This window comes from Bombina bombina, chromosome 3 (genome assembly GCF_027579735.1).
Source record: "Bombina bombina isolate aBomBom1 chromosome 3, aBomBom1.pri, whole genome shotgun sequence".
In the NCBI taxonomy this organism is placed as follows: domain Eukaryota; kingdom Metazoa; phylum Chordata; class Amphibia; order Anura; family Bombinatoridae; genus Bombina; species Bombina bombina.
The window spans coordinates 1,041,681,661-1,041,706,794 of record NC_069501.1 but is presented as its reverse complement, the minus strand read 5'-3'; the positions used below and the strand labels follow the sequence as shown (position 1 = coordinate 1,041,706,794).

The 25,134-nt window shown below is 35.8% G+C and overlaps 1 protein-coding gene across 1 annotated transcript in view; it reads right to left on the bottom strand.

The window, feature by feature from the left end:
• The window catches only part of RAPGEF3 (Rap guanine nucleotide exchange factor 3), a 379,471-nt gene extending 370,002 nt beyond the window's left edge, over positions 1-9,469 (bottom strand). Inside the window, exon 1 of the mRNA XM_053708263.1 lies at positions 8,243-9,469. Coding sequence (XP_053564238.1) covers positions 8,243-8,416 — 174 coding nt within the window. The 5' untranslated portion in view covers positions 8,417-9,469. The remainder of the gene's footprint in view (positions 1-8,242) is intronic.
• Between the last annotated feature and the right edge of the window lie 15,665 nt (positions 9,470-25,134).

Here is a 25,134-nt window from a genome sequence, read left to right as displayed (position 1 = left end):
GTGGTTTGTATGACAGAAATAAAGTCTTCTTCACAGACACACTATACACATCACCACCAGCTAGGGTTGCAACCCGTCCCTTAAAATACAGAACACTTATAAGTTACACATGCTACAGGGTGTGCAGGGAGGAATATGAATAGTGCTGTCCAGAAACAACATACATGTTCCTCCCTGCACACCCTGCAGCATGTGTAACTCATAAGTGTCCAGGAAAACATGGCTGAGGTGGCAACCCTACCACCAGCTCTCTAAACTTGAATACTGGTGCACGAGCACACACAGAATATGTGTGTATGCCGCTAAAAAACAGTAATACGTTTTGCAAGAAGCATTTTTGCTTATGGAAGTATATTGCAAATTTGAATTTTGACCTTTCATTCCCTTTTAAATTTGAATCCCCCATAAAATGTTATTTAATGATATTTAGTAAAAAATGTAATGCACTTTTACAAAAAATGTTACCTGCTTACCTAATTAGTCACAAAGTTTTTTAACCTGCTTTCGCCTGACTCTAATTAGCCACAGCAAAGCAGATAAATTGTACAATACTAAAAAACATGTGTCTGTGGACTGCAAAACAATTACAACTTTGCTATTGAAAGGATAAATGTAAATGTTTTTAAAACTACTATTTTGGCTGCATGTCTTTTGCAAAGTGCTGCTTAATTCCTGATATGCACTGTGCATGCATTTACTTCAATGTCCCTTTAAAGTATCTGTATTAATATTTAGAATTTGAAAATAGAAGACATTTTTTTATAAAAAAAAAAAAAGGATACTTACCTTAAAAAAATGTCTGGCGTTCTGTTGATGGAAAATGCTGAAAGCACCACTACCTTTGGTGGTTTCCATTGCCCTTCAAAAGTACGCTCTTGTGAATGACTCCAAAACACATTTTAGAAGAGGCTTAGACCACCCACCAAAACACACAAAAAATGCATAAATAAGTTTGGAGGAGTGGCCTTTGTATCCAGTCTAGCTAAGCAGCATTTAGTGAGCAAGTCTGTGTGTCTGAACAATTCAGAAATGTTTTTTTTTTCTGTTCAAAATTTACTGTAAATAATTTTCAATAATAAAATTCCTTATTTTCATGTAAATAGCTCTTTATAGTATTAACACGAGTCATAATTGTTCCTGTTATTTATCAGCCAATAAGCAACTGATAATTTGTGCAGAAAAAAAAATATTGTTAACATGTTTAAATCAGCTTTTTTCGTAGTAGATGTATGTGTATTGCCCTTTTAACACTTCCCTGACTTTTGTTATTGCCATGTTAAGTGTTAAAGGGATATTATACTCATATGCTAAATCACTTGAAAGTGATGAAGCATAACTGTAAAAAGCTGACAGGAAAATATCACCTGAACATCTCTATGTAAAAAAGGAAGATATTTTACCTCACAATTTCCTCAGCTCACCAGAGTAAGTTCTGTGTAAAAAGTTATACTTCAGCTGCTGTTCAGCTGAAGGTAAAAAAAAGGAAGACATGAACAGCAGCCAATCAGCAGTGCTGAGGTCATGAACTGTTTTACTGAGATCTCATGAGATTTCACTTAACTCATAGTAAACTTCTTTAAATGGAATAGGGAAATAACATGAGTGTGCATGAGGCACACTCCCTTGCAAGTCCCAGGACAGGCATACTGATTGGCTGCTTAAAGTCCTTTACAATGGGGTGTGAATACTTAGGTAAAATAGCTTTCTTTTTTACATATAAATGTTCATGTTATATTTTCTAGTCATTTTTTTACAGCAATGCTGCATCACTTTCAAGTGTTTTAACATTTGGGTATCTTGTCCCTTTAAGTCAAAAAGAGCTATCACTAGAACAGCAGTGGAGATATTATCTTCAAATGGTCCCATGTTAATGATGAAGTATGTGATTAGCTACATGAGCCAAGACTTCACCAGTTTTTGTTGGTGGTTTAAAAGCTTAATTTACATAACTTAATTGGATTTTCAAAAATGCAATATTTGTAAAAACTGAAATAGCAAATCCAAGAGAATTCTATTATTCACACAGTAGATGCTATAATCACAACACCTATCAAGTCATCATCCAGTAGACAGAGCTGCCATGACTTGTGTCTATTGAGAAGCCTATCAACAGCCAACGTTATCAAAAAAGTGTCATCTTTACTCACTTCAAGTGTAATCTGAAGACCAGTAATTGTATGGTAACCCCAAAGGCACACATGACACCAATGTGACTCCAAAGAGATCACATTTATACTTCAGTTGTGACTTTTGCAATAAAGCCACTTTTGTACCATTTCTTACATTACAGAGGGCCAGAATAGATCTGCTGTTCAGCAGCATTCTTCTGTGCATTCTCCATCAGGCAAGTGATGCCAGGGGCTGGATCCCTTTTATTTATTTGCTCCAGGGTCTCAGTGGCACAACTGGAGCAAATACAGACACCAGTACATTAAACGGACACTCAAGTCAAAATAAACGTTTATGAATCAGACAGAGCATGCAGTTTTAAGACACTTTCCTATTTACTTCAATTATCAATTTCTGCAAAGTCTTTTTATATTCAGACTTTTTGGCGAACAAGATCCTACTAAGCATGTGCACAAGCTCACAGGGTATATGTATACGAGTCTGTGATTGGCTGATGCCAGTCACATGATACAGTGAGCTGGGTAATGGGAGAAAAAAAAAATTTGGCAGAAAAAAAAACTACTGCTTATTTGAAATTCAGAGTAGGTGTTGAATCATTGTCTTTTTATTATGCACTTGTTAATTATGTAATTCTACTGCATTGAGTTGTCCTTTAATGATTACATCTGGTCAGAAGAATCAATAAGTTAAAAAGGTACAGAAGTGTGGGTTTATTATACATTCTCACTATAGTCCCCCTGTTGTTAGGTTTGCAGATGGCATCCAGCAGTTTCCAATTACATCTACAAAAGATATTTGTGATGTGATTCAGGAATTCAGAAATTCAGAAATTATAACTTTAAAAATGGTTGCACTGGTTGATGCACATGTCCCCCATGAGTATTAGGTATCAGTGATCTACCCTGAATGACAATCACTTAAAGGGAGAGCAAACACCTTTTATGTAATCATTCATTTTAATTATTGAATAAAAAACATACGTTCGGTCTAAAACTTTTTAAAATAATTTAACATTTTGTTTGCTGTAATTTGTTTTTAAGTAGCTAAACTCCACCCACCACTTGCCTCATTTGGGTGGCTATTTTGCACTCGCATGCAATCCCGTCCCAGGGAGATTGACAGCTCCTGCCCGTGCCCGTGCGGGCAGGAGCTGTCAATCTCCTGGGGCGGGATTGCATGCGAGCGCAAAAAAGCGCTTGTGTGCAATGCTGAATTCCGAAAGCAACTGTGTTGGTTATGCAAAACTGGGGAATAGTGAATAAGGGGATTATCTATCTTTTTAAACAACAACATTTTTGGTGTTAACTAGCCCTTTAAAGGGACAGTCTACACCAGAATTTGTATTGCTTAAAATATAGATAATACTTTTATTACCCATTCCCCAGTTTTGCATAACCAACACAGTTATATTAATACACTTTTTACCTCTGTCATTACATTGCATGTAAGTCTCTGCAGACTGCCCCTTTATTTCAGTTCTTTTGACAGACTTGCATTTTGGCCAATCAGTGCTTATTCCTAGGTAACTCCACAGACATTAGCACAATGTTATCTATATGGCAAACATGAACTAACGCCCTCTAGTTGTGAAAAAGTGTTAAAATGCATTCAAATAAGAAGCGGCCTTCAAAAGCTTAGAAATTAGCAAATAAGCCTACCTAGGTTTAGCTTTCAACTAAGAATACCAATAGAACAAAGCAAAATTGATGATAAAAGTAAATTAGAAAGAAATGACATGCCCTATCTGAATCATGAAAGTTTATTTTTGATTAGACTGTCGCCTTAAATCAGTCACATAGGTGAATCAAATGAATCTATACTAATGATTAAAGGGACATTAAACACTAGATTTTTCTTTGCATAAATGTTTTGTATATGATCTATTTATATAGCCCATACAGGTTTTTTTTTTTTTTAAATGAAATGGATAGTTTTGCTTATTTTTAAATAACATTGCTCTGATTTTCAGACTCCTAACCAAGCCCCAAAGTTTTAGGAGAATACCGAAGTATACCTACTCCAGCTTGCTCCTGTTTGTTTAAAGGGTCTTTTCATATGTGAAGGAAGGGGGAGGGGGAATGTCTGCTATATCCTACTTGCAGTGGGTGTTCCAGTAACATTTTAAACAGAGTTAAACTGGATGCTTCTAAGTAAGTTTTTAAACGGTTTTATACTGGATTTTCAAATCAGTATCTGTGCATCTTATTCTTTATAGTAGTGTCTATTACATGCAGTTATATGAAAATTGGTGTATACTGTCCCTTTAAGCTCCTTCAATCCGGGAGCTGAATTTACTTTTATCTATCTGTAAACTACAACTATGTATGAGGTCCCAGGCTGTTAGACAAGCAATTTTAAACATGGAGATAAACTCCATTAGAGGCTCCCCTATAAAAAAAAATTAAAATAAATTATAATTTTGTTTGCTGTAATTTGTTTTTAAGTAGCTAAACTCCACCCACCACTTGCCTCATTTGGAGTAGCCAATCTGTGCTTTAGTCTGCAGCTAACAAGGCTAGGTATGGTCATATTGTTACTATAAGGTGAGTTGTTTTGCAGTTCTTATCAATTATAGTCAATTAGCGAAAGATGCCTTGAGTCTGCAGTTTGCTTTTTCAGTTCTGAGAAATAGAAAAGCCACAGTTTTCAGTGCGGGATTACATAAAAGGGAGCCAAAATAAATAATATTATATATAAGAAAACATATTGCAATGGTGTTTTACTATGCATAACTAAATCTTTAAGATTAAAATCTCAGGCTGGTCACTGTCACCTTAATTATGAACTTAAATGTGATAGAGACAGAACAGACGTTAACAACGTCATAAACAGTATAAAAAATCTTTATAAAAGGGGCTATCATTTAAAGTTGAAAGGCAAAAGAGGGAAGAATAATTTATTAAAAAAAGGTCTATTTTATTTAGATTCAAGAATGCTTGGTCTGTGTGTGACCACCCTAATAACTACTGAAACCTACAAGAGGAATAGAGTCGATTTAGATGTGATTACTAGTTCTCATGAGCAGTCCGAACCGATCTTTCTACAGTGTCACAAGTTATTTCTTATTGGATACATATAATATACACTAGGGCTGGTAGGGGATACAAACTGGACAAAAACTTTACTACAGGTACTGTATGATGTTACTATAGAAGTGCAGATTATTGAGCATCTTTGCTTTAAATTTACCTCTCAAATCTAAAAAAAATTCACTTGAAAAATATTCATGTTTTGATGTTCTGAGAAAGAGCTTTATGTATTTACATACAAGGAAACAAAACCATGTTGAACTGATGCTTTGGATTGAATATTCATCATATGCTTGAAGTGCTCATTCACACCCAGCATAACAACACCCTGAATAACAAGCATAAACGAAATGCCCACCTGATACCCTCAATGACAGTTCATGAAACATACTGGTCCACCTGATGCTATTGCTGATGAAATTAACTACACACCCATCTTGAAGTAATACACAGAAGTACCCATCTGCTACCCAGGACTACACACATGACTTATCACTTGCCTATCTCATGTAGTGGATAAAATATATGAGCACACTCTGTGTGCCAATCTGCAGCACAGAATGAGCCAGACATATACACTAGGTATCATTTTCTGCCCCTGAATATATACAAACTACAATACCACAGGTTGCATTTGGAATGTGAACACACAAACAACCCATACATGCTGAACAGATTTACAAGATGCTACATACTATATACCAGTTGGATGCCCCTTAGATAGTGTTAAAAACATTTAGCTACACATACAAATATTACATGGCTGCCTGATGCCCTGGGTATACATATATATTCATACAAGTAAAACTATTACATATTCATCTAATGCCCTGGGTATAAATACATATACACAAGTAAAATCATTACACACACATTACCCATCTGATGTCCTGTGTATAAATACAGACACACAAGTAAAACCATTACATACCCATCTGATGCCCTGGGTATAAATATATATACACAAGTAAAACCATTACATACCCATCTGATGCCCTATATACTGTATATACATATATATTCATGCAAGTAAAACTATTACATACTCATCTGATGCCCTAAGTATAAATACATATACACAAGTAAAACCATTGCATACCCATCTGATGCCCTGGGTATAAATACATATACACAAGTAAAACCATTACATACCCATCTGATGCCCTGGGTATAAATACATACACACAAGTAAAACTATTACCCATCTGATGCCCTGGGTATAAATACATACACACAAGTAAAACCATTACATACCCATCTGATGCCCTGGGTATAAATACATACACACAAGTAAAACCATTACATACCCATCTGATGCCCTAGGTATAAATACATACACACAAGTAAAACCATTACATACCATCTGATGCCCTGGGTATAAATACATACACACAAGTAAAACCGTTTCATACCCATCTGATGCCCTGGGTATAAATACATACACACAAGTAAAACCATTTCATACTTATCTGATGCCCTGGGTATAAATCCATACACACAAGTAAAACCGTTTCATACCCATCTGATGCACTGGGTATAAATACACACACAAGTAAAAACATTTCATATATATCTGATGCCCTGGCTATAAATACATACACACAAGTAAAACCATTACATACCCATCTGATGCCCTGGGTATAAATACATACACACAAGTAAAACCATTTCATACCCATCTGATGCCCTGGCTATAAATAAATACACACAAGTAAAACCATTACATACCCATCTGATGCCCTGGGTTTAAATACATACACACAAGTAAACCATTACATACTTATCTGATGCCCTGGGTATAAATACATACAAGTAAAACCATTACATACCCATCTGATGCCCTGGGTATAAATACATACACACAAGTAAAACCATTTCATAATTATCTGATGCCCTGGGTATAAATACATACACACAAGTAAAACAATTACATACCATCTGATGCCCTGGGTATAAATACATATACACAAGTAAAACTATTTCATACCCATCTGATGCCCTGGGTATAAATACATACACACAAGTAAAACCATTACATACCCATCTGATGCCCTGGGTATAAATACATACACACAAGTAAATCCATTACATACACATCTGATGCCCTGGGTATAAATACATACACACAATTAATACCATTACATACCCATCTGATGCCCTGGGTATAAATACATACACACAAGTAAAACCATTACATACCCATCTGATGCCCTGGTTATAAATACATACACACAAGTAAAACCATTTCATACTTATCTGATGCCCTGGGTTTAAATACATATACACAAGTAAAACCATTTCATACCCATCTGATGCCCTGGGTATAAATACATACAAACAAGTAAAACCATTAAATATCCATCTGATGCCCTGGGTATAAATACATACACAGAAGTAAAACTATTACTTACCCATCTGATGCCCTGGGTATAAATACATACACACAAGTAAATCCATTACATACCCATCTGATGCCCTGGGTATAAATACATACACAAAATTAAAACCATTACATACCATATATACACACAAGTGAAACCATTACATATCCATCTGATACCTTGGGTATAAATACATACACACAAGTAAAATCATTTCATACTTATCTGATGCCCTGGGTTTAAATACATATACACAAGTAAAACCATTTCATACCCATCTGATTCCCTGGGTATAAATACATACACACAAGTAAAACCATTACATACCCATCTGATGCCCTGGGTATAAATACATACACACAAGTAAAACCATTACATACCCATCTGATGCCCTGGGTATAAATACATATACACAAGTAAAACCATTTCATACCCATCTGATTCCCTGGGTATAAATACATACACACAAGTAAAACCATTACATACCCATCTGATGCCCTGGGTTTAAATACATATACACAAGTAAAACCATTTCATACCCATCTGATTCCCTGGGTATAAATAAATACATATACACAAGTAAAACCATTACATACCCATCTGATTCCCTGGGTATAAATACATATACACAAGTAAAACCATTACATACCCATCTGATGTCCTGGGTATGAATACATACACACAAGTAAAACCATTACATACCCATCTGATGCCCTGGATAGAGCTTGGCATGCTCTCAGTCCTGTGATCTAGCTGGATCTCGTAGGAATAGGTCTTGAAGAAATGCATCTTGTTCCTATGTCTCATGACAGGTGGATCTAATATTTGGCGCAGGAACCTCTCGCAGGGAGCCCATGTATTAGCAAACAGCAGCATTAAACCAACACTGCCATAATAGTCCCTCGGGCCCAACACTTCAATTCCAGATTATCAGACCTCTGATATCGGTCGTCTGTTCCCTGCAGTGCTATAGGGCACAAGCTGTGTGTAGCTTATCTGTAGTGCACACTGACAGTATCAGCAACCGAGCAGTCTAATAGCATTCAGCCTCCTTGTCTCTACAAATGAAACCCACCAGAGCAGGTAAAAATAGCACCACGGGCTCATTTACAAACCGCACATTACTATATTTAGTCCAAAGGTAAAAGAAAGTGATAGCAACAATAGAGACCACAGTGCCAAGTTACACGAGCAGAACAGACTTGTGATGTGTAGACAGGAAACCTAATAATGAGGCTTAGCACAACAGGCTCCTGTGCTGCTCTCTGATGATTGCGCCTTTTTCAGGAAACTTTCAGCTCCATGTAACTCTCTGCTGTAGACCCGAAAGGGAAAAAAACTCATGAGCCTTTTGTCATCCTGCAGTGTAACTTACTGCTTATAATAAGCCATATTCCTGTCAGTCAGCAAAGATAAAGTCATGTTTTAGTTCTGCAGCCTAAGCTCACTATTCTAGAAATAATGCAAAAAGAGGGACATCGTTTGCAAACTTACTTCAGCCAATGGTTTGCAGAGAGGGCCAGGAGGTTAAATGCTTCTTATAACAATGATGTGCAGCGCTTTACTAGCAGATACTTCTTGGAAAGCTGCACAAACCACAACAATGCCTGGGGCACCTGCAGAGGAGCAGCACCCTCAGAGTCAGAGCTCAATACTTTTCTTTTCAAACGTGAGGACAGCTGTCTCCTGTGTTTCCATGAAAGATTTCACAGAGTATCCGGGAAGATTTCCTAGGGTATCCAGAGAGGGCTACAATAAAGGTGCAGGCAGGAGCCCTAGTGGGAAAGTGACTGCTATCCTGCAAGCTGGGGAGGTGACTCTGACAGACACTGCCTCTATTACAGGCGCACACACACTCTTGCCAGGTGACTGAAGACGTTGTACAGAAATGAATACTCCCAACAACTGAGCAGAAGGAAGAATACACACAAGAAGGAGGAGAAAACCTCTCAGCAGAGAAATAAGTCAGAAATACAATCTGAATTACTGTAGGGGAAGTAAAAAAAAGTATTATTAGACTGGAGGTGTTTGTATATTCAGTAATATCTACAGAGGCAATGTAATAATATAACATTAGTATCCATAGGAGTCCTTGCTATTGTATCATGAATTAGACATACATTATACCATATTGTACAAAGTGTATAGAACATGACAACATGTAGCAGCTAAAAGCTTCTGTGTTTATCTATGAGGATATATTATATGTTGACATAAGGAATTCATTGCATCAGTAGCAACTTATAACTAAATGTCATGTACCTTAAATAGGCTCAGTATTTACCGTAGGAGTTAATCTCAATCTCATTAAATTAAAGTTTAAAGGAGCAGACCATACAAAAATAAAGTGCTGTATTTTGTCAGATGATCTCCTCATCACTACGAGTTTAACCTTTGCTAATGAGTTACAGTAAATGCAAAATGCAAAACTGCACACCTCTTATGCTCCCTTTCTGCCTTTGAAAATCCCATGTTCATATCCAATCTACAGCCCCAGAGGTTCCAGTTATCACATTGATTGGAGAATTTGCACTTATTCTACGGATGATATAGAGTGCTAGATGCATAACATTTTATTTATTTATTTTTGCACTTTTTTATTTTATTGCTTTTTATTAAGGACATACATGAAAAACAAATTATACAGGCATAGAAAATTAAAACTTGCAACCTGAATACAATGTAAACCTGCAAAACAAAATAAGTATTCAGTAGAACTGTCCTTATTTTTGTCCCTATAAACGTCAATTGGGGCCACACTTCGGCCCTAAGTAATAATGTAGAGAAGGCAATAATGGATTACAGATGACTAATATTATTTAATAACCTTTAACTTGTCTATATTCTAAATTACATTTCTGAGAAAATATATAAAAGTATGCTTAGGAATGATACAAATACCGTAGTAGGAAAGAAAAAGCCAGAACTGGACTATTTATTAGTATACAAAAGTATAAACAGCAGCTTGTAGGGATAGTATTCTGAAAAAGGAAATAAAGTTCTACATATATATCATAGCCAAGATTAAGAGGTTTTGTCAAAGTGATAATAATAATGTGATCATATGATTAGTTCTTTTAGTATCTTTTGTTGAAAGGCATATCTAGGTAGGCTTGGGAGCAGTAATGAACATATATGCTTTATATCACTAGCTCACCTGCTGTGTTTAGCTAGCATTGTTGCACCTTATACAAAGGACATCAAGAGAATGAAGAACATTTGATAATATAAGTAAATTGGAAAGATGCTTAAAGGGACACTCAAGTCAAAATTTAACTTTCATGCTTCAGATAGAGCATGCAATTTTAAGCAACTTTCCAATTTACTTCCATTAACAAAATGTGCATAATATTTGTATATTTACACTTTTTGAGTCATCAGCTCCTACTAAGTATGTGCAGAAATTCATACAATATACATCTATACTTTTGTGATTGGCTGATGGCTGTAACATGAGACAGGAGTAGTGGAAATAGAAAAAAAAATCTACTCTTTTTAAGTTTAGACTAAGTTCTATTACATTGCCATCCTAAAGAATGTCTGAGCATCATGGGAAATGTAGTTCTAAAACATTTGGGGTGCCAAGCCTGCTCTATCTGAATGAAAAATGTTGGGTTTTATGCCCCTTTAAACACATAAGAGGAGATGGGGCTGTAACTTGCTTTTACACATAAAATCATGTTTGCAATTAACAGTTTGATTTTAGCATTTCTAATATTTGTTGGATACTTCTGTGGAAAAGCAGAATGTCAGAGTGTCACTAAAAAATGGAAACAGAGATTAGTTTTGCTAAGCACGTCCCTTTAATGCATTGCATGATTTTGTGTGCCAGCTTATGGTATTACAAGTTAACAAGCTATGAGGAACATCTGTCATAAAGACCTGAAAAAAATCAGCAAGAGGCTCTGTGACTCAGCTTGTAAAGTATTCCTGTCCTTTAATATATATTTACATGAATGCGAATCCTGCGGAGAAGTCAGGCAGTTTATTATTTTCTATCTCTTCAGCAAACACACTGGGAAGAAATTCAATTTAAAGTACATTTATTTAAAGTGTACTGTACATTTATTTGCAATATTTATGGAGCATGTTGTAACTGTGTTTTTATAGACTCTTTGCAGTAAACATGTTTATTGGTTATTTGGACTCTGCATACAGTAAATTCCCCCCAGCCTAATAACATTATCAACATGGGCAAGGCTGGATCTTTATCTGTGGCACCAATAGGTTTTATTTACTAATAAGCCACTAAGTATTTTCTTCCCACTTCCAATGATGTATCACAATTTTTAGTGACATTAAACTCAAAATATTATGCCCAATAAATGGCTAGATTACGAATGGAACACTAACACTTACGTGCGAGTGAAAATAAGTTTATCACCGTGTAAGTACACAACCGGTTTTTCGCTTTTATTACAAGTTGAAAGTAAACGCTATAGCTTGAGCACAATTGAAGTTAACGCTCGTCGGGATAGCGCAACCTCAGAGCTCTGGTAAACTGTTTTGCGAAATAAAAAAGTGTCATAAAACACATTAAAGATACATTATAAAGTACAGTGACACTCATATTAACACTATCTAATAAAAAATATTTATAAAAAACATACTGCACAAAAAAGTTATAAGGACTCAAAGACATGAGGTCTCAGTTGTTAAATAAAAAAGATACATACATGTCTAAAGATGTATATGCATGTACATATATATGTTTATATGTGTGTACATATGTATTTGTGTATTTATATCTGTATATATGCATTTACAGACATATATACACATATAAACACATAAATACATATTTACACACATAAGACATATATATATATATATATATATATATATATATATATATATATATATATATATATATATATATATATATATATATATGTATGTATAGATATACAATCATATATATAAGTGCATTGGAGCCCTTTGCAGTTAAAGGGACATGAAACCCAACATTTTTCTTCTATTATCTTCTATTATATAATTTGTTTAATTCTTTAGATATCCTTTGTTGAAAAAATAGTAATACATATGGGTGAACCAATCACACAGGGCATCTATGTGCAGCCACCAATCAGTAGCTATTGAGCCTATTTAGATATGCTTTTCAACAAAGGTTATCAAGAGAATGAAACAAATTAAATAATAGAAGTAAATAGGAAAGTTTTTTTTAAATGTTTGCATGTTCTTTCTAAATCATGAAAGAAAAAAACATATTTATGCAGTATTTATTTTTAATAATGTGTTATATGGTGTAATTATTGTAAATATTTTCACAGCATGTGTTCTATGTATTTATAAATAGATTTCTTACAAATATCTGTATATATCTATATCTATATAATCATCTATATATATATAGGTATATATTTGGGCAAAAATAACCATCAGATATATATTGAAATATATCTGATAGAATAAACACAGAACATATTCTTCTATGTGAAGAACAATGTAATGTGAAATATTTATATTTTCATGTCAAGTTAGCGCACTTAAGAATATAAAATCTTGTTTGCGTGCGAGTAGGGTGTTTTATCACTTTTTTTGCTCCATTGACTTCCATGGGGGAATAGGTTATTACGCGTGCAATATTCTAATTTCGTCTTTTTGCACACATTGGGTTAGTGCGTGAACGAAAACAGTTTAATTCAACTTATAATACGGGCACTTCCAGAGGCGCAAAAAAAGCTTTCTTCTAGCAGAGTTAATGCTCGATCAGGAGTGTTAAATACTGCTCCACTTGTAACCTGCCCCAAAAGGTTTAATTATGCACAGTGAAAAAAACTGCAATGTTTTCTTGAGAGAGAGATAGAGTGTGTGTGTCTTGGATTCAACCTGCAAGATCCAGAACCATGACCTTAAAACATTCTACACAGTGAATGCTTAATGAGTGGGAGCTCATGTATAGCCTTCCCTAACTGGTACCTGCATAGGAGATTATTAAAAGGATAATGAAGTCAAGCATTTTTTCTCGAGAATAGGGATGAACAGCATTTATACATGTCAAAAAATAGTTTTGCCTGAAAAAAGTAAAAAAATAGTTTTGCCTGAGAAAAGTAAAAAAATAGTTTTGCCTGAGAAAAGTAAAAGGTCAAATGAATACTGGTTTTGTACGCCCTACTAATCTAAGTCGAAATCTCCAAATACGTCACTTCCGATGAGTCTCCCATTTTCACTATTTGTTTTTGCCTCTTTTAGGGGGGTGCCCCCAGGGCCGGATTTCCCATTAGGCACAGTAGGCATGTGCCTACAGGCGCCTTTCAGTGTCAGTAAAAAAAAAAAATTTTTTTTTTTTTTAGAGGGCATTTATTTTAGTAAGTACAAAGTCGAGTGTTTCATTGGGAATATGTTACAGCAGATGAGGGAGCCATGAAGGAGAGAGGGGCAAAGATTAAAACTAAACTCCTCCCATTTTCACCAGGCATGTTTAGTTTCACTTTTATTTTATGTACTTTTGTTGCCTCACACAGCCAAGCTCCATGCTGATGTGGTGCAGAAACTTTTTGTTGAGGAATGAAAGCTTCAGAACAGGTTAGGACTGTACAAGGATTCTAATGCTGCCTAGAATGAAAACATAACAAGCAGAGCACTTTAACCCCTTGGCTACCAGAGAGGGTTACAGTGTATTCACTTGTTATATGCTGTATTCCTTTTTTATAGCCAGGAGTTTAAATTCTGCTTCAGGATGAATGTTTTTGTTCTATAAAGGCCTTGGAGGTGTGGAGGTTATGTGGGACTAGCTGCTCTGCTCTTTATTACAAGCTGCCAATTGCGATTTACAGCCTTTAGGGCACTTTGACATCAAAGTTTGTAGACTGTAAGGCTGTAAAATGTGTATGTGTGTAAACCACTCACATGGCATATTTGTTTGTATGTATGTAAATGTATGTGTATATATATATATATATATATATATATATATATATATACACACACACATCACACACACACACACATATATATACACATACACACACATCACACACACACATATATATATATATATATATATATATATATATACACACACATCACATTAAAAATTGTTAATCTGTTCTTTTATCAAGTAAGTGTGGTATTTTTGTATTGTGGTAAATTGAATTTCTAAATTCTAATTTTAAACACATTTGTTGACCCCTGGATTACATATAATCTACAACATTCCATGTTTTCCATTGAGAGCAACATCATATTATACTTATATTTCAGAACAAAATAAATGTAACATCTGTGTGTATTTGTACCAAAAATATCAGAGTTTACAAGATTTTTTTCATGTAGTAAAAAAAAATACCTACATTTTATATTTTCTTCCACTGGCTGCACAGGTTGTTGATGGTGATGAGCTTGCATGCTGCTAGTTTTAATATTGCTATTGTTTACACAAAACTGTGTTTAACTCCAACAAAATGTTAAGCACATAGTCAAAGTCATCTCCAGAAAAGCAATACACTAATGGCTTGTCAATAAACATGTCCTATGAGCCCATCTGGGTCTGCACATATGTGTATTGCTGTCTCAGAACTGACATTGACTATGTGTTTAATTATTTTGCAAGAGGCTAACACACTTCTGTGCAAGCACTAGTGCAATAATAAAATGCCCATCAAACTGTCACTTTTTATGTCCCTTTAAATAGGGTTTTCTTTAGAATATTTTGCATTAAAAGTTTAACATGATTTGTTTTTGTTATACATAATAGAAATGGTATGGCCATTTGAGTCAAGTGAATATTGATTTTTGGTGTAGCTTCAATTACAACAAATATTGCAATTGGTGTGTGTATTTGTGTATCTCCATAAAAGGGAAAATGTAATTTTACATCTAATATTTATTTTTAGTTGTCCTAAATAATAATAAAAAAAAGTCCTAATTTTTCCACTTTTTTTCTGGGGGGGGGGGGGCTTCAGTTTTTTGTGCCTACAGCCACCTGAGATGTAAATCCGGCCCTGGGTGCCCCGCCGATCCTCTGGCATCCACCCCAAGTGAACCTTGGAGAATGAGGTTTACAAGGGCGGCTTTGCCCCCCTTGTACGTCCCAGGCTGAGGCAAAAATAGATAGTGAAGATAGGCGCTAATGCTGAATTACAGCACCCATCTGATTGGCCCGTGTCTCCGTTAGGGACAGGATGCACAAACAATCAGATGTGTAATTGGAGATTTTGACTTGGAGTTTTGGACTGAACACCGGCTTATAAAAACAACTGGTTTTCCTTTACACACATCTGCAGTTTTAACAAGAAAACAGTTTATTCAGGACAGAATATAATTTTAAAAATTAAAAAAAATACTAAAATACATTTTGAAATAACTTCTTTTAGATGAAGCAAAACACAAGTTGTTTACAATGTCTCTTTTAACAACAAGCTAATGTCATTGCACAACCCCATCAAATGTAGCTCTACTAGTAAACCTAGTGTATGGATACAAAATATTAAAGAGACGTTAAACTAGATATTTGGAGAGAGCGCAAAAGAGAGGAAGGAAAAAATAGGGGGTAGAGAGAGAGCAAAAGAGAGGGGGGAGTGAGAGAACAAAAGAGAGGGGAGAGAGCAAAAGAGAGGGGAGAGAGAGCAAAAGAGAGGGGAGATAGAGAGAGCAAAAGAGAGGGAGATAGCAAAAAAAAGGGTGAGAAAGGGGAGAGAGAGAGAAAAAGAGAGGGAAGAGAGAGCAAAAGAGAGGGGGGAGAGCACAAAAGAGTGGAGAGAGAGAGCATGCAAAAGAGAGGAGAAATAACAAAAGAGAGGGGAGAGAGAGAGCAAAAGAGAGGGGGAGAGCGCAAAAGAGAGAGGAAAGAGAGCGCAAAAGAGAGGATGGGAAAGAGGGGGGAGAGAGAGCAAAAGAGAGGGGGAGAGAGCATAAGAGAGGAGGGAGAGAGAGAGAGAGAGAGAGAGAGAGAGAGAGCAAAAGAGAGGGGGCAAAGAGAGCAAAATAAAGGGGAGAGAGAGAGCAAAAGAGGGGGGATAGAGAGAGCAAAAGAGGGGGATAAAGAGAGCAAAAAAGAGGAGGGAGAGAGAGAGAGAGAGAGAGCAAAAGAGAGGGGGGAGAGAGAGAGCAAAAGAGAGAGGGGAGAGAGAGAGAGAAAGCAAAAGAGAGGGAATAGAGAGAGCAAAAGAGAGGGAGATAGACAGCAAAAGAAAGGGGGAGAGAGAGAGCAAAAGAGAGGGGGAGAGAGAGCGCATAAGAGAGGGAGGGAGAGAGAGAGCAAAAGAGAGGGGGAGAGAGAGAGCAAAAGAGAGGGGGGAGAGAGAGAGCAAAAGAGAGGGGGAGAGAGAGAGCAAAATAGAGGGGGATAGAGAGAGAGCAAGGGGCGGAACCACTGTACTGCAAAAAATGGCCCGTGTACACGGGCTTTAGGACTAGTCTGTTATAATGTCTTATTCATGCTACCACCCAGCAGTGGTTTCAGTGGCTGCTGGAGTGGTGTTATGCACCCTTATGTATTACTGCAATGCCTGAAATCAAACCTGAAATCAGCTGCCCTGAATTAATAAGCCAGTGGTCTACACTGAGGAAGAAAAGATGTAAAGGGTGTGGATGGCAAATTTAAGGGAACATGAAACACTTTCATATATAAAGGACCAGATTCATATATAAAGGACCTGTGGTGTGCTAATTAATGCTCCCACTAGAGCATTAATTGCGCTAGAAGGGAGCTTTTTGCATTCACATTATGAGTTGAAAGTAAACTAACCCGTGCGCTAATCCAACAAGCGTAAAAAGCCAAACTTAGAATTTCACGTGCACATTCACGTATTCTCCCATAGAAGTCAATGAAGCAAAAAAAAGTGACAAAAAACACTCCACTCTCTCCTGCAAACCCGGACGCATACTCTGATGTGCACTAACCCGACATGAAAAGAATATTTCCATTCCAATGTTTTTCACATACAAGAATATGGTCTATTTTTTTCATAATATAATTAAAATAATAATTTTATAAATAATTAATATATAGATATAGAGAGAGATATATACATGATTATATATAAGTATAGATATATACAGATATTTATAGGAATATCTATTTATATACATAAAAACATATTTTGCTATGTGCAGAACATTGGAATGTGAAATTTTTATAGTAAATACATAGTTAAACATTGTATCAAATATGAATATTAGATACAAATGTATTATATATATATATATATATATATATATATATATATATATATATATATATATATATATATATATATGTAAAAAATACAAAAAGTCCATATAATCCAGAACAAAGGCAGCTCTCTGTCAAAGGACGGTCAAATCCTGATCCTGATAGGACTAGAAATTCCAGAAGGATCACCACCAACACCTATGTAGGGATGAAAAGCAGACAGCCATGGCCCAGTACAGTTATGACAAAAGTGAAGTTGTAAGGAAAGATTGCACTTACAAGAAGGAAAGCACCTCCAGGTGCAATACAAGCAGATTGGGACTTCACAGCTGCCCAGCAGACTGAGCTCAAATGAAAAAAACTGGATATGCTCCAAATCACTAGGAGTGAGATGACAAAGTCCACAGCAAAAGCAAGTGTATATATAAAAACAATATCTTTGTTAAAAAGCGACGCATTTCTCAGCCTCTATAGGGCTGTTTCCTCAGGCTATTCCAAAAACAATGGTACTTGAAACAAAAATTGACAATGATACTTGGAACATAACAGATATATAACAATATATAAATATAGCCCCTAAATGATGATGTATTTGTGATGTACAGTCCCAATATGTGAGATCATATTATAAAGGTCCGTTTTCATATAATCAAAATCCATATGATAGTGATACCCTTATTTCAAAGTATATGAAGCTATGCCCACATTCCTAAAGGCATATTAGTAATGATTCCAATAATCCTATGAGCTATAAGCTACAAAGATCTGATAGACGTTTTATAAAAACACGATCAACAGAATTAGCTGTGAAGAAACAATTGATAGCGGATCACATGTGTGACTCACTTACTACACATACGGGAAAACATATTCGGATCTGTAGCGGTATCACCGCCATAGAGCTTCAATCTCCCTAACTCGCATGCAAACAGGTGTGTTAGTATGCGGCCAATCAAAAAATAGAGGAGGGTTGTCTATTAGTACTTTTGCAGTTTATGCAGTAAAATTCATCAGTGTGTAAACTGTACTAGCAATTACAACATTGACAGTTTTCCACAAAAAAACAAGATTTGCCCAATTAGATTTATGTAGAGCTTGGTTTGTTTAAAACCTGTAGCTGACATTCAACCCACTATAACCCCTCCTAGACAGAGAAATATGTACAACTGTGTCATAAAAAAGTGCCGCAGATAAAGTGCCACTGTGAAATGTTATCTATAAAGTAATCAATAATGTGCAAATTACTAAAAGTTATCCAGTTTAAATGCCGGACAGAAGTGTATGAAGTAAAGTGTGACATCATGAAATGAACCAGGTTACAAATATATTTTTAAAGTTTTGAAATCAGGAAAAGTTAATGATAAAATAAATTCTTGAATGTTTAACTAAAATATATCTGACTCTCTCATTTTTGCCATGGTTCAAAGAACCAAAGCACCTCTGTGAAGATCTTTGATGTGATACAGTGTCTTATGCTTTCAACTCAATTGAATGCTTTCAAAACAACAATATTTATCTGTGTTGTGGCAATGGATATGTAGGAAAAAATACCATAACTCTAAGGGTAGCTGTTATTAAAAAAGTCAAGAAAAACTGTACTTTGAGATAATTCAACAGAACACAGCTTAATTGTGCATTTGATAATAAGCTATGAGAATGGAAATGCTACTTTCATATGATTATGAATTAAATTGCAAACATGTTAGTAAATTGGACTAAATTAATTTCTGTTTATCAATCTATTTATCTTTTTAAGCCTCTATTTATCAGTGCGTTACCCTACTGCCAGTTTGCAACTCATTCATGAAATTTAGTGAATTTATTCCTTCATCAGTGCTATATTATCAAATTCTTTACATCTAGCAACAAACAGGTTAATGTGGTGAGTGATACTAGTGATTATGCCTTGACTCACACCCTGTTATATATATTCTAATACATTGAGGTGGCACTTTGTACATAATGCCAAATCTCTTACTTCTAATTACCAGTTCACTTTTAAATGCTTCACCACTTAAGTGGGGAGTATCGATCTAAAATTAGGTTTCCTCTTGTCTGTTTTCTCTTGACTGCTAATTTACTTAGTATATGAACAGAATAAGGCTGAAACAGTGCATCCAGCTTTATCTTACTGTAAAGAAGTGATTCTCAAAGACATTGTCAGGACTGCCTGGAGTGTAAAACTCTAGATAGAAGAAAGATATTAAAGGGATGGTAAACTCCATATTAATAGATAATAGGAATAATCTTGTAGTGAAAGAGATGCGGCGGCGCTCAGTCCACGTCATACGGCTGAACAAATGAACTTTTCCAGAATCTTGAAAGCGGGTAATAGGTCAGTGTTAGAGCGGTGCCAGCACAAAAATAGGTTTGAGCAGACCAGAATATAATGTAGAAAAGGACAGGCGGCACTCCAGGATAAAAGTTAAAAATTCATTCTTTATTCAAAAATTCTTTAAAATCACAACACTGATGTTGCAAACAAAAGGTGGAGGAGGAGGAAACCTTACATGTTTCGTGCCTTGCGACACTTAATCATAGGTACAATCAGGAGCGTTTTGTGGAACGCATGCGTAGATTGTCACATGCCATGCAAAAGTAAAAAGTGAATTGTGTAGTATTCTAAAACGATTCATTGTTTACTTGGGACAATGCCAGTAAGTACATAGCTGTATTCATAGCTGCATTCAAAGCTGCATATACAACATCATTATCATTTTGTGTTTATAATAAATGAATATGTAATTTTGATTTACTAATAAATTAATAAGTTATAAACTTATTGATAATTCAGAATTGTCAAAGAATGCTTATTTTATAAGGGACCAATCTCTCGCACACTTGATCACATGCCATTTTTCATTCACACAGCCCAGTAAACATTGAATCTTCTGACTCAATGTTTACTTGGTATATGTCATTCTTACCAATGCGTATGCGTTAAAAATATCTGTGTCGGGAGCGAGCTAATTCTCTGACGTGCAGAAAGGGTGGAGACTTGATAAGCGTCCAGTTTATTCAGGGCAACAAATAAGAAGGGCGGAAAGATGCAGCACTACAACGGTTTGTGAATAAACAGTTGTATGCAAAAGTTTAGGCACCCCTGACAATTTCCATGATTTTCATTTATAAATAATTGGGTGTTTGGATCAGCAATTTCATTTTTATCTATCAAATAACTGAAAGACACAGTAATATTTCAGTAGTGAAATGAGGTTTATTGGATTAACAGAAAATGTGCAATATGCATCAAAACGAAATTAGACCGGTGCATAAATTTGGGCACCCTTATCAATGTGTTGATTTAAATACCTAGCACTGATTAATTGGAACACACAATTGGTTTGGTAAGCCTATTAAGCCTTGAACTTCATAGACAGGTGCATCCAATCATGAGAAAAGGTATTTAAGGTGGCCAATTGCAAGTTGTTGTTCTCTTTTACTCTCCTCTGAAGAGTGGCAACATGGGGGCCTCAAAGCAACTCTCAAATGACCTGAAAACAAAGATTGTTCAACATTATGGTTTAGGGGAAGGCTACAAAAAGCTATTGCAGAGATTTAAGGTCTCAGTGTCAATTGTGAGGAACATAGTGAGGAAATGGAAGACCACAGGCACAGTTTTTGTTAAGGCCAGAAGTAAAATATCAGAGAGGCAAAGGCAAAGGATGGTGAGAACGGTCAAAAACAGCCCACAGACCATCTCCAAAGACCTACAACATCATCTTGCTGCAGATGGTGTTACTGTGCATTGTTTAACAATTCAGCATATGGGAGAGTGATGCGGAAGAAGCCTTTTCTGCACACACGCCACAAACAGAGTTGCTTGAGGTGTGCAAACGCACATTTGAACAAGCCAGCTTCATTTTGGAAGAAGGTACTGTGGACTGAGGAAACAAAGATTGAGTAATTTGGTCATAACAAGGGGCATTATGCATGGCGGCAAAAGAACACAGTGTTCCAAGACAAACACTTGCTAGCCACAGTAAAATGAACCAAACACTGCTCAAAATCTACTCTGGCATTTATGCAGAGGAACAAGTACAATGTTCTGGAATGGCCATCCCAGTTCCCAGACCTGAATATCATTGAAAATCTGTGGGGTTATTTGAAAAGGGATGTCCATGCTCGGCAACCATCAAACCTAAACTGAACTGGAGATGTTTTGCAAGGAGGAATGGTCCAACATACCTTCATCCAGAATCCAGACACTCATTACAGGCTATAGGAAGCATCTAGAGGCTGTTATTTCTGCTAAAGGAGGCTCTACTAAATATTGATGCAATATTTCTGTTGGAATGCCCAAATTTATGCACCTGTCTAATTTCATTTTTATGCATATTGCACATTTTCTGTTAATCCAATAAACCTCATTTCACTACTGAAGAATTACTGTGTCCTTCAGTTATTTGATAGATCAAAATGAAATTGCTGATCCAAACACCCAATTATTTATAAATGAAAATCATGGAAATTGTCAGGGGTGCCTAAACTTTTGCATACTATTGTATATAAAATGTAATAAAAGTACATATAAAACACTTGAAATGTTAATGCGGTTTCATAGATATTGTATTAAACAATTGAAATCTGTCAGTTACCAATAACGGAGTTTACCATCACTTTAAGTTAAACATATCCATATCATATCCTATGGATACATTATAATATACAATAGTTTCTTTCCTTTTTTTTAATGAATGTTCATATAGTCAAAAATATAAACCAGGCTTTATGCAGATAAATGCCCAGTGCTTTTAGTCAGTATACTTAAGCCCCACACTTTTGCTGTTAATATGAGGGTTGATTATTGTGCAAAATAGGGCATTTATTTTCTGCTTTGTGTTTAAGGGTATGAGATAGGATGTGGGTATGTGGCTGACCGAGGGCTACAGGTCCCAGGATTCTGATATGGACCTGTGTTTTACAGAGGGACCACAGGACCAGGTGATCTCAGGTGGCACGGGGAAGGCTAGGGGCTCTGATCTGTGCAGACAGGTAACTCACAGACAGGCTGAAAGGTCAAGAAGTTCTGATGTGGCTGACATATGAGTTGCTAGCCCATTGATCTGATATTACATGCGGCTGAGAGCAGCTACATGGTGGGGGTCTGGTATATAGTCTGATGTAGACATGTGGGTCACAGAGGGGCTGCAGGGCCAGGTGTATGATGGGAATGTATTTGTGTTTTCAACAAGTAGTATGGTAGTATTATTTATGGTTCCAGTTCATCCATAGCCACCTGGTCCTATATAGGAGCAAGCTTGTACTCAGTCAGGTATTCTGTAGGCTCTAATATTATTGTATCCAGCAGCACAGTCTCCTGTAAGACTCTTTTTTAAAACATAGGTTAAACAGGCATAGGCTTATCTCTGTCGACCCTGTGTTTTAACAACAAGTCATGCAGGAGAATGTGTTGTTGTAGTAAGTTGGTAAGTACTTTGTTTGGGATTGAGCAGTAACCCAGTCTAAAATTGCACAGTATCAAGGATGGTTTGATGTGTTGCTGGATACAGGTTGTGGACAAACAAACCCATCTTATATAATGAATGAGAGGACAATATAAAAAGTATATAAAAAAACAACTACAATATAACAATATAGGAAATGTCAATACAATACAATATACAATCTAAAATATCCAATATAAAATCACAGCTTAATGGCTACAAGTTTTTGATGGCTACTTGTCTAAAAGGCCATAGATAAATGATGGGATAGTCTAGATGATGTTAACAATAATAGGGCTTACTAGACCAAAATAAAAATGGCTCCTGTGTGTCCTATAAGCTGAGAACAGGACCTTAACCCCGTTTTCCAGCAGTGAGTAAGATTGGAATCACAAATGGTCTAAATCGTGGATAAGTAAGAAATTAAAAATTAAAAAAACAGTGATTATATCAATCAAAACAATGTACAAAAATTATCACAAAAGACCCATTGATATAGAGATCAGTGAACAAAACGAAACAAAAAATGTGTACAAAACCATATAAGTGAATCTCTCCTAAATAGAACAATACCGGTATGTTCTAATATCTATTTAATGAAAAATATCTTTTAAATGGAAAATAGACAATATTGACTATGTGAATATAAGGTAACTAGTTAAACCAATATCCCCAATGGGTAATACCCTATATAAACAAAGTGTTCAAATGTACAAATACAAAAATTTGTGTTCAAATGTACAAATGTAAAAATCCCCAAACTAAATAAAAGTGAAAATGGTAAATCCTAAATAGAATGTCCTAAATTAAATAAAATAAAGTCAATATAGTCCAATTGCTGGTATCCCTCAATAGGGTCCAAGGTATGTCCGAGATGGTCGATGGTCCAAGGGGTATGATGATCCGGGATAAAACAATACAAATAATTCCTAGAAAAAGAAAAAACAAAGTGCACTAAACAAAAATCCTATGGGGTTTAGACCATTGGTAAATGAACTTACCCCAATAGGTTGTAATCCTGGAAATATGGCAAGCCTCACAAATCGTGTGTCAATTTCGTCTGCTCGTTTCGGCCCTCTAGTGGGCCTTTTTCAAGACATAGTGAGGCTAAGTGTATACTCACCTTATATACTGTGGCTTGTGGTTGTTCCTTTGAATTATTGGCGCCAAACTAACTTAGATGGAACCAGATTGTCCGCCGGATTTTTTGGCCGTTATCGCTGAGCCGGATGTGTGTATTGTGCGTACTTCCGGTAATCGCTAAACCGGATGTGTATATTGTGCATACTTCCGGTATCGCTAAACCGGATGTCTATATTGTACATACTTCCGGTTGGGGCATTTCCGGTGTTTGCGGCGCCATTTTGAAAGCGGGTTAAATATCTTATTTAAGGGCAGATCAAAAACTAATTACTCCATTCCAAAAAATTTTTTTTTCAAAATAATACAAAATATTACTCCTTTATTTGGTTAAAAATTATTTGTCAAAAAAGAAGGGTAATATTGTGGATAAAATAAGTGATTTTGACAGGTTTATTCACCTCTTCTAACTAAAAACAATTTAAATGATTTTAGGCTTCCATATTCCAGGATTCACAAATATAAATAATCATATGCAACATAATATACAACATATATACAAAGTTAAAATAATTAAAAACATGTATCAGGTCACATTTCACCATATTAGGTTTGTGCCTTCTACCTCTCAACTTGGTATTTCCATTATATCCATTTAACTATTATAATAGTATTCGTGTTAGAAGGCTCTTTCTGGCATTCAACTCAAGCCTAGCCCAAATCCTTACCCGAGTTCCTAACCTTATCCAAGATTAAAATCATTGTCCATAGAATTTCTTGCACCAGGATGCGTGCCAAGATTCTGACATACATGACATCCCCATTCTCAACATCACAGCTTAAAAATTGTGCTTTACCCATCTCACAAACACAATACTTCATCCAGATATCCTAACATTATTTATGATTTATTATTCAAACCTGCTGAAATT